The following is a 15,625-nucleotide window of genomic DNA, read 5'->3' on the forward strand; positions in this document are numbered from 1 at the left end:
CGCTGCCACTCTGCCGCCGCTTCTTTCCCTGGTCTCTCTCGCCTGGACTTCAGCGGGCAAACCCACAGCCGGTCTCCGCCTTCCGCCCTGGGCGCTGATCTCCCTCCAATCCTTGCTTACATAAGGCAGGCGGGCGTGCTCCACAGCCGGTTACTCCCCAGCGGAGTTAGGCTGCGCGCTCTACGCCTCCTTGGCGAGCTCCTTTGCGTACCCGTGAGCCCTACTCTATGGTGTGACCCTCCTTGGCCATCCAGCAGCGACAGCCCGGGCATCTCTCTGCCGGCGTGAGAACACTGAGACTGGAGACCAGAGCGCCAGGCGGTGCACAAGCTTTCTCCCTCCGTTCCCTCCTCCTCCCACTCCCCCCCACCCCCGCTTCAACCCCCACCCCCACCCCCAGTGCCTGTGTGTGTTCCTCACAGGCGAGGAGACCCGGAGAGCAGTTCAGACTCGGAGCGCGGCGGAGCTGCGGCTGCTCCTACTGCTGGGGGGAGCAGCGGAGGTGGCCGCCTAGCGCCTCCCTGGACTTCCCAAGTGGGGGCAGAGAAGTCGCTCTCGGGAGACGTCAGTTAGAAGGCATTGGGGAAGAGGGACCTTCAAACTCCTCCTCGGCGTCTCCTCTCCTCCCCCTTTGGCCCCTGCCCTTGGAGAAAGTGGAGTGTGGCGCTTGGTTGTCGTTATTTCTTCGGACTGCTTCTCGGTGCACGGATTCAGCTGCTGCCCAGTGGGGCTTTCCGCTGTTTGCGCGTCTCTCTGTTCCCCCCCTCCCCCGGCACACCTCTATCTACGATGAGGAAAGGTCTGCGGGCGACAGCGGCCCGCTGCGGACTGGGACTGGGATACGTGCTACAAATGCTCGTGCTACCTGCCCTGGCCCTGCTCAGCGCCAGTGGCACTGGCTCCGCCGCCCAAGGTAAGGGGGTCTGCCAGGCTCCGCGGCCACCTCCCTTCGCTTCTTCCTTCCCTCATTCCTCTCCTCCTCCCCAATTCTCCTGACTTCCTCAATTTGCCTCATTGCTCTCAACTGGAAACCACCCTAAATTCCACTTTCCCAACTAGTCAAGAAGCTATTATTATTATCATTTATGTTTAATCTATCTTCCGAGATGGGCACGGATGGATCAGGGACTAACGGGGTGTGTACACGCGTCTGATCCGTCTCCATACATTTGGGAGCTGGGGTGTCTTGTGCCCTTTCAGCTCCGCACGCGCACGTTGTTGCATATTGTACACACAGGTTTGGAGAGACTCTCAGTGCGGGTCGCTGTGTGACATGCCACAGTGCACCCCGAAGCGCATGAAGTGCGAGGTGCCACGGTTGGGGTTGCAGGATCTTCGCTGAGTCTCTGTGCACACCAGACCCGGAAGGGCTCTCTGTAAGGAAATGTGACCATTACTGCCAAGGACTCTAAAGCGCCTGTTCCCCTCGCCTTCTGCTTGAGGGGCTGTAGATAATACACAGCCCACCAGAATCTGCGTACCCGGCCGGAGGCAGGCCCGGGGTGTGCATGCCTCTGCACTCATACATACCCCCCTTCATGTCTGCCTCCCACCAGGGGACGTAGAAAAGAAAATCCCAGAGCTCTGGGGGACCCAGCTGGTTGTTGAAGCCAAATCCGAAACTCCCCAGCTTAACAGACTAGTTTATAACTCTGATGTTTTAATTTAACGCCTGTGAGCTTTAACGTAAGTGACCGGGGCCTTGGGCGAAGCCGGGATGGGAAGAGTGTGGCCGGGAGTTGGCGATGGGTAAAGAAGGAGGAGAGGCTCCGGAGCTAATCTCCTGGCTCCCTTGTTGTCCCCCTAGTTTGAAGTAGTAGCAGCAGCTCCCAGCCTTCCAAGCCCAAGAAGCTGACTGGAACCGAGCGGAGAAGAAAGAACCAAGGCTGCCCCCTCCCGGGTCTGTCTCGGGTCACCTGGGCCCCAAAACTTCTGGCCAAGCCCAGCTCCTACCTGGGTCTCTTCACCCAGCTCAGTGGTGATAGCTGACTCAGGCGAGGCAGCTCAGCTTTTCCTGGAAGAGGAGAAGCTTTAGGAAGCTTATGAAGCTTTCCGAGGCAATTCAGGGATTCTCTCCCCAGTCTCCGTTACTCTTTCTTCCAAATTTGGAGAGTAATGGGAGGCTCTGCGGTAGCTCCAACTCCCCAGGTGATGTTCAGGGTTTCTGGACAGCATTCCCTCGAATCTTAGACAGGCGCTGGGGATGAGGGTGTTGGAAGTGAAGGGGAGCGCCTAGCATAGGCGATTGTGGTCTAGGTGGGGAGGTAAGTGATTAGCAAGGCATTGTGAATTAGAGACAGCTTCTTCGGAAGTAAATTTTCCTGCTGCCCTGCTAAGTGGCCATGCTCATAAATCCTTCCTTCCCTTCTCGCCAGATGCCTCCCATCCCCAAGGTTCTGCTCTGGTTTTCTTATGCACACCTCCAGATTTCATCTGTCTGTCCATTTAAAAAGGAATCGCCACCGAGAATGATAACTTGTAGATCTCCTAAAATTGATAAGAATTTCTCAGGACGCTAGCCAAGGATGCTTAGAGGGGTTTGTTTGGAAGCTTAAGTGAACAACCTGATGAATAGTCGTGGAATCGACTGCGTGACTCCCTGTGGAATTTGCCTGCTGTTACTGGGCACACAAAGGACTGCACCGTGGGGGTGGGTGGTGGGAGAGGGGGACGGGACACGGTGAGAGAACTTTTTGGGAAAAGGACAAGTTAAAGTCCCCAATGATACCAAACGGAGATAGGATTCCTGCTGAGAGCTTACAATAACCACATTTAAAAGACTGGGTAGAAAAAGGATCAATAAAGATAATCAAACAGGAGATTGTAAATGGATTAATATTGAAAGAAGAAGGGAGAAGAGATTAAAAGGAAAAGATCCTTAGGATAGACTGTCTTTCTCTTGTACTTTTTATAGAGTAGGCAAGTTGAAGACTGATTCTAATCTTAAGTGGAAAAAGAAAATGTACTATGTTGGGTGTGTGCATTTCAGTGCAGTTCTTGCCCATTTCGTTTATTTAGTCCCTTCAGTTCTTGATTAGTAAATTTTTTGTTTGAATTTTATGGTCTGTAAAATGCACTATTCTACCACTTTTATCTTTGTTACCCTCCATGTTCCAGGCATACCAGCTCTTTCTGTGTTGTCTGTTAGGTATCAAAGGAAGGATAAAGCACCAAACTCCACTATCGGCTACTATCATCATCACTGCAGTACATTACCCCAGCCTGTTTATCTTGAGCCACTATTAACACTTTCCTCACAGAATCACACATTTTATAAATGGTCTGTTGGTCAGACTTCCTTATCCTTCTTAATTTTCTTCTTTCTCTTTTCCTTGGACTAGGACACTAGCCCATAACCTCAAGGTATGATTTCCTTGTGGTGACGACTTAAAGATGGAAATGAGCTATTTCTTACGCATGAAAAGTCCATGTGCAATTAACATGGGAAAGTTAAGCACTTTACAATGTGGATGAGGTTTTTATTCTGTTGCTGAAGTACTTCAGAATAAGAAGTATGTGTGTATCTTTAGAGATAATCAAGGAAACAACAGATACTTAAGATAAAACATAGAATAGGCATTATTGGTGAGTGTACTGAGTTTTGTAACTGTGGTTTAGACAGCAGTTATTTTAAATAGGTCCTTGGGAAATTCTCTAGGCTTTAGGCAACAACTTTCTCCTTTCTGGCCATGCCCTAATTGTTTCATTCAGGATTGCTGGGAACTCCTAGCTCCAGGGAATTTGCAGTGTTTCTGACTTCCAACAATCAAAGATTTTACTAGTAAAAGGCAGTGTGTGTGTGTGTGTGTGTGTGTGTGTGTGTGTGTGTTTTCAATGTGCTTCTGAATTAGGACTCTCCTGGTTTATAAATGCATTTTATCTGGGCTACATAGCATTGATATGCTGCTTATCTAGCACCAACTAGTGTTACGAGTGTTAACACCACCAAACTCAGTACAAAATATTACTGAAGTCTCTAATCAGATTGGAATAATTCTCTATTATCTTAATTCATAGTGTTGTTTTTTTTAATATCTTCTTACAAAAGAGTAAAAATTACTTTCATGCATGTTTGCATATTGATGTGCTAAAAATAGACCATCAACATTGAAGGCAACTAAACTTCATTAAATTCTATCATATATTTTTCATTGTATGAGGATCAGAAAATTTATGAATTCACATTGGGAATATGCAATAAGGAAAAGTAGGCTAGTTTACTTCTGTTTAGAAAAATGGTTTTGCATATTCTAGCTTAGAGAATACTTAAAAGCTTCTAAGAATAAACTTTTCAAGCACTTGAAAAGAATGAGGACTCATTAGATTATAACAGGTTTATTGACTCCCTGGACTGCTGTGTTTTGGATACTGAGGGTAAAGAGTTAAATAAAACAGGGTCCTTGAAGGCCTCCTATTGTAGTTTGGGAGTTGGTTATCCTCATCAGAATTCTTCCTGATCTATTTTAAGCAACCCCCCAAGGGCACAAACAAGGCATGAGTTCTACTAAGTAAACCCTGGTAGCTCATTTAGAATTATTATTGAGATTTAACGTAACTGTTCTCTAATGTATGCTAGGTTCTCCAATTAGTACAAACAGCAAGGGTGCTCTATTAGGCCTTAACTGCATTTAGCACTTTTCTGATTTGGGTCATGGCTTTGCAGGAGCAGCAGAGGGAGTCACTCTCAGAAGAAACATTAAAATTACAGGCTGCAACCACTTCAGGAAGATAAAGGGAAAAATTGTGGGGGGCCAAGGTTGAGCTAGTGCTATTGCCTTGCAGTTTTAGCCTGCATATTTTTTTAGTTTGGCTTTTGTATTTGTGGCAGTTAAAAACAAACCTGTTCACATTTCCTCACAGATTAGAAACAATGGCTTATTTGGTTAGAGTATATCTCTTCAGAGATAATCAAGTAAACAACAGATATTTAAGATAAAACATAGAATAGGCATTATTTTGCTATTAGAATAGAAGAAAAGTTCTTAAACAATTATTGTGCACTCATATTGCAAACCAGACTGAGTGCTGTTTTGTTAGAGTGTAACATGGTAGTTTCAACTCTACAGGAAGACAGATATAAAAGCATGAAATTATAATTCACTTTCTTAAATGTAAAAGCAGACACAAGTACAATACTTTCTGGATTCAGACATCCAAAGATAGTAAACATAGGTCAGGCTAGGATGCTAATGTGAGTGGTGGGGGTAGGTTCTAATATTTCTACACAGAAGAGCTTTAGAGCAGTGATTTGCCTAGAAGTTGTATGTTTTTGAAGCTGAGTTTGCATTGCAAAGGCATTTGACTTAGACTTAATATGCAAATTTCATCTGGTGTTGGGGAGACACAAGCTAAGAGCTGTTAGTAATATATGCCCATTTTGTCAGTTAACATAGTGATTACCAATGCTTCATAATACTGCTTCCAGCACCTCCAGTTGTGTGACTAAGAGCAAGGTAGTTAATACCTCCATGCCTTAGTTTCCTCACGTGTAAAAATGAGGATATATATACTACAGGTTACAATTAGAGCAGTGTTTAGCTCCTAGAAAATAAGTATTATTCCTTGACTTTCAATTCTACAAACCATTGGCCAAAAAAAAAAAAAAATAACCTAGATGTAAAAGAAACAAAAGGTCAATAAATTTGAACTCAGAGTGATGATAGCTGTTGACACTCCTTCCCCAAAAGCAAGAAATGGAGCTGTCTGAAGAGATGCTCCAAAGTAGATAGATCACTGTAACCTCCTGGACAGAGCACAGTTTTCTGAACAGGCTGTGGTAATCTCATTCCTTTCCACAGCCTCTTTTCTTTCTTTCTGTTCTCTCTGGGAAAATTAACCTAAAATTAGTTCTAAAAATGCCATATTAAGTCATTGCCAGTTAAGTCCTTGTAAGAAGCTTGTCCTTGGCTTTGTATTTTCTCAAGTAATACTGAAAGATAACTTTTCATAAATCTATGAACACTATTACAGAAAAAAAAGGTACACCACAGGGTTTCTGATAAGGGTTTGGGGAAAATCAAACCTTTATGTGAATGTGGACAGTTTTTCTTTAAAAGAAAACTCAAGAGCATAATTGGTTTTGTGTTAAAATAAACGTTAATGTAGGTCAACATGAAGGCAGATCAAATTCACCAGAATTTTCACTTATTCAAAGTATATTTTCTTTTTTTTTTCTTTAAACCATATTTTCACTAGAAAGTTTTGTTATCCTAATTTAAAACATCATAGATAGTCTGGATGACATACATTTTGGTGAAATTTTTGCATTTAATTCTATTTCTTTGCATGTTTGGGGCAAATATTTTCTGTCAAACATTTTAGATAAAATAAGAGATTTGTAGGCCATTTTGTATTACTTAATTTTTTAGATTTTTCTCCTACAAAACTGTCATTCTCCTTCTATTATTGGTTCTGGTTCTGCATTCTTTCTTTTTTAATCTGACTTATTAAACCTATGTATAGATGCTTCTTTGGTTTCATTTCTTGGATTTGTTATTGCTTATGTATTTGTGGAGGAGGGCTACATGAATATGAGACCTTTGGTATTATTTCAGTATTACTTAACTCATGGATGTTTTACTCACAGAAACTCAGTGCTGTTTTTTATGCTGCTTCTTTCAAGTAGAGAAGGTTTGCCTTGAGCAGTATTCAAACATTAGTTTTCCTTTTTTCCTCGTTTTTAAAAAAGAAATTCAGTAACGGGATAATTTATAGTTTTTCTTATTTTAAATGTTTGTTATTTTTACTTTTGTAGTAATACATTTATGAGCTAACAAGATCAGAAATAGAAAACCTTTTTTATCCTGTCTACCTGTATGGAGCCACCAGAAGAATCTCTGCCTTTTCATGAAAACCCAAAGCATATATCATATTGCAGATATTTGGTTCTCTTTATGATCAATATGTCTGAAGATAATGGGCTGAAATTTAAGAATTTTTTAAAAAGTTTCATGTTGAAATTGTACTGTGGTTTTTCATTTTGAGTACTGCTGCTCCCAAAAATAGTTGCTCACTTAGGAATATATAATGAGGTTTTGAAATACGCTACACAGAAGAATGTTTCCAGATTTTATAAGTACTTAAAACATACCTCGCCTTCTACCTGGAATTTATAGTGTTAAAGTTGCTGGGACATTAATTAAGTTGAAGTTATAATTTAGAACCTGAGCTATAGCTTTGAAAGTGCCAAATATGCAGATATTTGTCCTTATGTTGGTATACCTTTATTAGCAATGAGCAGTAATTCAAAAGTGCTTTGTGTGGCAAAAGTGAAGTATAACATCTGAAAACCCCCATGTTTGGGGAATACCCTCTTTTAGTTAAATAACTGAACACTGTCTCGTTGCCAATATGGCAGTGGAATGTGAGAATGAAGGGAACCAGGTGACACTTCATTATATAGATATGCCTGTTAGAGATTTTATTGTAAATATTACGGCTCACAATAATCATATTGACAAATGATATTGATTAATCAAATTTAACACCAGAGTTACCAAACTTACTTATTTTAAAATGTTGTAAGGATAAGGGGTTTTACCTTCATTGATCATGTTGTCATGTGTGGATCCTGTGGCTAGTTTCATTTCTCAGCAATTATGAGAGCTATAAAAATGCCTTATGTAGATGACCATGGATTATATCCTCTTCTGAGGATGTTAAACGACAGAAACTCTGTCAGCACACTTAACGTGTTCATTGATGCGTGCTAACATTTCTCAGTTTTAGTCAATCTCTAATTGATTATTTAATCATGGACTGCCTGGACTCTACTCTTATTATTTTCTCTTTCTTTTTCTGTTCAAAAGAACTACCTTATATGTGAATTTTTCTTCCCATAAAAACAGATTAGGGCTTGTTTATTAAAATGCATCTACAGTCCAGTTGTAAGGGCAAATATATCCATAAATGGAAATGCAGGTTTTCTCAAAATTCAAAAAACTTAGAGTATACAATAATACAAAATATTAAAATCTAGTAAAGAAGTAAAGCACAGCATTTGTTGATAAAAGTGATCATTTAAAATTAATTCATAATATGCATTCTCTTAGATAATAGAGGTTTAGTGCAATCTAATAGCATATGTGATATAATACACTTACAATTACAAGCAAAAGAAATTCATGTAGAGTAGTCCTCCCTTAAATGCAGGAAATATTTTCCAAGACCCCTTGGAAATGGATGCCTGGAACTGTAGATAGTATGGAACCCCCATCTACACTGCTTTTTCATCTGATAACCGCCATAATTACTAAGTGACTACCAGGTGGGGAGCCTATACAGTGTGAGTACATTGGATAAAGGAGTGATTCATGTCTGAGAGATTTTTGTCGGGCTACTCAGAGCTTCATGTAGTTTAAAACTTATGAATTGTTTATTTCTGAAATTTTCCGTTTAGTATTTTTGGACCACAGTTGACCTCAGGTAATTGAAACTACAGTAAGTGAACCGCAGGGAAATGGGGGGACTACTGTATAGAACTAAAGGTAAAAGGAGCAATTTGGGACTCTTCTATTCTCTATTAATTTCCACATCTGTTACTTATATTCAAATTCAATGTTTTAATTCTAATATCTTTTTGGAATTTCAAAGGGCTTTAAAACCGCTTTCAAGAACTAGATCAATGATTATGTTTAGCAAATGGTATTCCCTAAATTTTATAGAAACTAAAGATGGTAGTGACAAGAGCACTATTTTATTATACACGATTTTTGGAGATCCATGTTATTGCTAATCAAAATCAAACAAGTAACCAAATTATTACCACACAAAAAAAATTTATGATTGGAAAGATAAATAATGGTGGTTTCACTTTGAGCTGTATGTCTGTGTGAAATACATTGACATTAGAATTTCGCTTTTGATTAAGAGAAAATGATACATGTTTATCTCATTGAATAAAGTGTTTACCAAGTATACACATTGTAGCCACCCAGTGGAAGTGCTCAAGTTTAGCAAGCAGCAACCTTGAAGTCATTCTAAGTGAAACATTGATTATGGTGCCTGTCATTTTATTTAGAAACTTTCCTTTTTCCTTCTGGATCTCCTCTGTAAGAGGATGAAAGAATATAAACTTAAAAATGTGTTAGGGATCAAATTCAAGAATTGAAGGAGGCTCAGACGTTTCCCGCCCTGCCTCCCACAGCCATCCCCACAGAGCATGCAGGGTGGTGGGAAACAGAAGCCCATTTCAGTAACTGCTCTCAGAAGCTGAGAAAAAACAGACATGTTCAAATGATTTATTTGTGCTATCCGGAATAGAGACCCAAGATCAGTATTTCATCATAATATTATTCAACAGGCCCTCTGACTTGAAACTTTTATCTAAATAGAGTCTTGATTTGTACTTATTTCAACTAATATAGCAAAAGAATTTGGAAAGTATTTAAAAGGTTTAAACTTGTAAGAAGTTTGAATTTTATTGGAACTATCTGGGCAGGATGTGCTTGTTTGAGAAATTTAGACTTAAATCAGTGGTATACCAGTATCCTCCAGGGGTTTTATAAAAAGCTACCTCCTAAGCTACTAAGTATTGTTGTCATTTTTATTTTTGTTTGTATTTACACACTCATATATAAATCTGCATAGAATTAAAATGACCACAGTGAAAAAATGTCATATTTACTATAACATGGTGAAAAAAGTAGAAGTATGGCTGGGAAAAGTTTTAGCAGTGTGTTTTCCCAGTAGCAAGGGAGAAGAGATCATTTTATTGGATTTATTAGAAATGATGATCACATGAAAGATACACATGTCATTTTTCATTGAATTAAATAACTATGGAAGTATTTTCTAGGAGGGTGTTTCCAGGCAGACTCTTAATGAAATGAAGAATGACAAGGAGAAGACAAATATAGTTCGCTAATTCCCTGTGAGCGTATATGTGCTTATACAAATTGTATGTGAGTGTGTGTGTGTCTGTTTGTAGTTCTTTATGTTTTAGGAGCAAGAGTTCATTTTCAAACAGATTTGGCAATATTAAAAAAAACCAGAGCCTATCAGACAAATGAAAAAAAAACTTTTTAAATTTTAAAGCAAATTTATAAAGGTAGTCATGGACTAGGAACTCGGATTTAATCACTGATTTCTGAATGAATAATTATATCTTACTTTTCTGGGAAAAGTTGCCTTGCTCTTGACAAACTGCAAAGTCACTTCCCCAGTAAACAGGAGAGGTATCTCTGCTTCATTAGCTCAGTGCCTTATCTGATGGAAACAAGTTCTGTCCTGTTATCCAAGTGACAGGGACTGGGGGATCTCTACTTTCACTGACTTGTTTCAAAGCCGTGGAGGAGAACTGCTATTGCTTTCCTACACGGTGGACTATAATTTGTTGACCAAAGGAGACTGTTGACTTTTACGCACGCAATGCACGCAGGGGTAAAATCCTTTCTTTACAATTCTGAATCCCTCTCTGGGTGCTCTCTGGAAAAGACAGCATGTCCCTGATAAGCACCCTACGTGAGGTGACCTCTCATGTGGGCTGATTGAAGAGAGGTCAGTTGTGTTGTTCTTCTCTGACCAGAATTCAGTGATGGTTTGTTTCAATCTCTTAATCAAATGGAGTTATGTTTGATTTTCCTGGACACTCTCAGCTGCTGTGTTGGTGGCTTTATTTCCAGGTTTATACACACCTATTTAAAGCATTCTCTAAATGGACGAAGATAAAGTTAGCTGGGAGGAGGGAAAGGTTATTAGAAAGAATAAACAGAATTTTATTAGTGATGTAGTGATGCTTTCTTAGTTATATTTGCTACTGTATTAAATGCAGCTTAATATATAAATATATACATAATACATCAACATATAAACATATGTTTATTATCGTTATACAGTCCCATATTGTTGGCACTTTTGAACTAGAATTTTTAAAGTGTGTAAATAAATTATAGGATTAAGAAAAGTGTTTTGAATGTTTTCTTTCATACATATACCATTCATTGATGACATGGGGCTTTCATAGTTAAATATGTAGTATATTGCTAAGAATAGCAAAATAAATAATAATACATCACAAAGTTTTTGGATTACAAGTCTGAATGCTAATGAGAGAGGTTGCCTGTTTAATGCTGAATGCAAGGTTAAAAAGAGGGTCTTAAAGATAACAGCAGACTCCAGAGTCCTTGAGTTTGTTTTGCATTCAGTGACAGTCACTAAATTAGGGAAAGGAATGTTCAAACAACACACTTGAGGAAAAGTGATTTTTATAGAAAGGAGCCATTTCTGCTAATAGCCAGTAACTGCACATAACCCCGCTGACATTAAAAGTCCATTAGCTAAGCCCAGTTTAAATAGCAGCTGATGCAGTGTCAGCTAAATGTACATTGGAATTTTTTCATATACTGCAGTAATAGCAGTTCTATATTTTTTCCCTAAAACTATGTACATTAAGTAAAACAAATGTCATCTGATAGTAGTGGCAGGGCTGCTAATAAACAAGCAGAGACTTGTGATGAAACAAAAGTAACAGTCTATGTAACAAGAAGATAATAAATAGTAGTGATGGTTTTTAAAGGGAGCCTTTGAGAAAAATCATATGGAGAAGCTTAAGCTGACATTCAGAAAGAGTTGTTTCCATAGAAGCACACATTAACATGAGCTACTTTCAGAAATTCATTTAAAGCGAAGTGATTTTTTTTTTTACTCCTAGCTGAGTGTCTAGTTTTCCAGTGTATTTTGAAACTGCAGGACACTCTCCCAACCCCAGACACTATTATGTGTGTAAATGGGAGAGAGGGTAAGGGAATTAGAAAAGAGAACAAGTAGAAACACAGGAATGTGTCCTAATATTTTTAAGGTGATTACTATGATAATCCTTTTGAAAGCAGTATGATACACTATTGCTGTCTGAAATGAAATTGAAGGTTGAAATGTCCATATTTTCCCCAAAAGAGTTTCTTATATATACATTTTTCCATCTTTTGAATATTTTTCAATCTCCATTTTAATCATCTGAAAGACAAGAAGTTTTACCGCAGATTTAGACTAGTATCCAAAGATCTTTAGTAAGTCATCTTAGCTATGAAGCCATTGTGGAAACAAACAGGATTGCTCAGTAATCTAATGTGTGTTGAGAACAGGCCAGTAATTAATCACTGGCTGTTGTGCTTACACCACTATAAAGTATTACCAGAACCTCCATGCCGACCTTCCCCTCCCCTATTATCAGACCATTAGTGAAACCCTGTACAAGTAACAATGGTGGAGCCCTGCTTAAGCATATGACCCCAATAGCTTGTGCATAAGTTTGTGAGCATTTTCACAATGGTCACTTGAATTCTCATTATACTTCTAGTAGTCAGAATTATTTATTCACTATTCTAACCAGAGGCATCACATCTTTTATTTATTTATATTTTAAAATTAAGTCCATATTTCTTTTTTTTTTTTTTTTAACTCTCACATAACCCATCATTTCTTGGAAAAAGAGAAAGCAAAGAAAGGAAAAGGAAAAGCTTACTCTTAACCATAGTGGGGTGGCAGAGATCTCCTTTTATGTTAATAGAATTTCATATATACATTTCTTAATAAAATCAAGAGGTACTCTTTGGTGTTGTTAACTGTTTTAATTCAGTTCAGGCCAGTGTAAAAGCTCATTTTGAGTGAATTGGGAACTTACATGGTCAGGGTTTAAGCAATTAAATTACTAACCAAAATCCCATTTACTAACATATTGCATGAGGGACTTGATGAATACTCTCATCTTCAGTATATAACTCAAACATTAATAACAGATGGAAATATGCCCTAGTTCAAGCCATGGGCCTTGATTTTTAATTCTGAATCCATTTTATTTTTTTTCAGACTAAAATATCTATTAAAAGGGACTATTTTCCATATGTTTTTCCTTTCATATTGCATAAAACTTAATTCTATTGCAAGATGAATAAAGAATGTCATTGTATTTGGTCACACAATAAATTTACACACATCTATGAGCTAGAATTATGAAACTGAATTATGTTGAAAATAACAAGATGATGCCAGACTCATAGAAATAGGACAGTTTTTACATTAGACTTTGGAATCGTTTTTGGAAAAAATTACCCTGCGATATTAATATACTGTCACTTTCATGGATAACTTTAAAAGTGTGTGGGGTTTTTTTCTTTATGAATGACATTTTAAAAAAATATTGAGTGGCTGGATGCGGTGGCTCATGCCTGCAATCCAAGCACTTTCAGGGGCCAAGTCCGGTGGATCAACTGAGGTGTTCAAGACCAGCCTGGCCAACATGATGAAATCCTGTCTGTACTAAAAATACAAATTTAGGTGGATGTGGTGATGGCAACCTGTAATCCCAGCCACTCGGGAGGCTGAGGCAGGAGAATCACTTGAACCTGGGGGCAGAGGTTGCAGTCAGCTGAGATTGTGCTACTGCCCTCCAGCCTGAGTAACAAGACCAAAATTCCATCTCAAAAAAAAAAAAAATATATATATATATACGTGTGATGAACACATAGACTGAACACATTATAGAGTATGGATTGATCCTCACTTGATTATTTATTATTTGTGCTTAGAAAACTTTTCTTAAAATAGTCTTTAATAATTTTCATTTTTACAAGTGTATCATGGCTGTGTTTACTAGAGTGAATGCTTTAAATCTCTTTTATCCAATTTAATCTTTCCTTTCTTTAACTGATAAGAGAATTAAAATGCATTGGTTGTGTGCATATATTTGTATGTGTGTATGCGCCTATGTTGCATGTTTGGATCTGATAATTTTCTGGTATAAGAAATGAATCAAATTACTTTGACAAAAAATTAAGATGTACAACCAAATGTATTCCTCTGACACCTGGGCTGGCCAAATGCTAATTGCAACCTTTATATAAGTCTCTTGGTAAAGGTGAATAAATTGTGCTAAAATATATGCTTTGCAAATTGCATACAAAATAAAATCGCTTAGTTTCACTCCATATTTGCAAGAAGAAGATTATAATAATAGTATTTATATCATAGAATTGTGGTAATTAACAGGGTAATTGAAAGCAAAGAACTAAAAATAGCTCCTGGCACCAAATAACACTTAATGCACATTAGCAATTGTTGCTGTGCCATTTTAGTATCATCATATAAGTGTGTGTTATACCATGATTTTCACTTGGTATTACTATAAAAATAATTAGATATAAGAATGGCAAAATTGCATTCCATTGATGGTATCATCAGGTAAAAGAATGTCATATGGACCAATAAAAGCATGTTGTAAAAGGTAAAATTCTTAAATTGGTATGTTCTAAAAGTCACATTTTTTGTACCCAGTTAGGTTATGAAATTCTAATTTTACATTCAAACTTTTTGGAAAGTCAGCACACATTTGTCTCAGTTTTACGAATGAGCAAGTTTAGGTGATTTCTGTTTTTCTGTGCCAGGTTCTGAATCTAGAATATATTTCAATAAAACTGGTACTTGATACATTTCAATGAAAAAAATAAGTTTGTGCTTTGCTCCACTATACATTTGCTGTATTTGTAAAAAACAAATATAGTTAGAAAGCAGGAAGAACAGTTAGCTAACTTTTTACCCTTTGCTAACATTTAAACTCTTTACAGAGGAACAGAAACAATTAACCTTCCTCACTATATCAGAAATTTTGACACAACAGAGTCTTTACTGATACTAGTATAAAAGCGAAAATTCTGAAATTTCCAAGCAAGGTCAAAGTTCTACATGTGCAAGAGCACACATTACAGTATAAGCGAAAAAGAAATTAATTAGGTACCGTACTGTTAAATATATGTGTTGTGACTGGCACATACTACATTTAATAAAATATTTCTAAAATGGACTCATGAACAGACTCTAGCTAAACTCTATAGTTTCTAACAGGCATATGTGTGTGTTAATTATGATATACTTAAGGAGAGGGAATGGAAAAAAATATTCGATGATCATAGTTCTACTTGAAAATGTTTTCCACTGTGTATTTGTAAAATGAAAGTGTACAGTTGCTTAAAAAACTTTATTTTGAAAAATAATATGAATAAAGAAAAAAACCTTTCAGTTACAAAGAGTACTCATTATTTGTTTTGGTTCACTGTGACATTCTTTTATATTCTTTAAAATGTGTTTTTGTAAAATTAAAACAAGACAAAAGATTTTAAAAAGTTACTGTCTTCAGAATGAGTCAACTTGATAGGAAGAACATAACCCAAAATAATTGTAACCCAAATTAATGCAATGTTGAACCTTTAGCAAACATAATATGATAGATGCATTAACTAAATAAACAAGGACAACTCAGTCACCACTTCAGGATGATACCCACACAGGAAACACTTTAAGTAGGTCTATAAAACACTGATTCACTTGTAATTTTCTTGGTCCGAAAATCAGGTTAACAATCTTATTATTTTAGCCCGACCCTCCTCCCCAGCTTCCTTAAGTGCTGTGCTGTAGGGAACATTCCACGTTTAAAACTCTGCAATCAACAGTGTAGTTTAGTCCCTACACAATTATAAAAACGTCTTATCTTTGTTGGATCTTATTCCCTCTAAAGAATCCAACAGAAGCAACCTAGAATGTTTTTAACGATCTATTAAACTGCTTATTTGGGGTTTTATGCTACATGTAACATTGACTTTGTAGGAATTTTTATTTGAAGATTTCTAGGGAGGAA

The 15,625-nt window shown here is 37.8% G+C and overlaps 1 protein-coding gene across 2 annotated transcripts in view; it reads left to right on the forward strand.

Annotated features, from left to right (window-relative positions):
• Positions 1–434: 434 nt before the first annotated feature.
• UNC5C (unc-5 netrin receptor C) overlaps positions 435–15,625 on the forward strand; it is a 397,080-nt gene continuing 381,889 nt past the window's right edge. Inside the window, exon 1 of one of the 2 annotated variants that reach the window (XM_035293290.3) lies at positions 435–913. In XM_035293290.3, the coding sequence (XP_035149181.1) occupies positions 790–913 (124 nt within the window). In that variant the 5' untranslated portion in view covers positions 435–789. The remainder of the gene's footprint in view (positions 914–15,625) is intronic. The other variant, XM_035293289.3, reaches the window with a different exon arrangement.

This window comes from Callithrix jacchus, chromosome 3 (assembly GCF_049354715.1).
Source record: "Callithrix jacchus isolate 240 chromosome 3, calJac240_pri, whole genome shotgun sequence".
NCBI classification, from domain to species: Eukaryota; Metazoa; Chordata; class Mammalia; order Primates; family Cebidae; genus Callithrix; species Callithrix jacchus.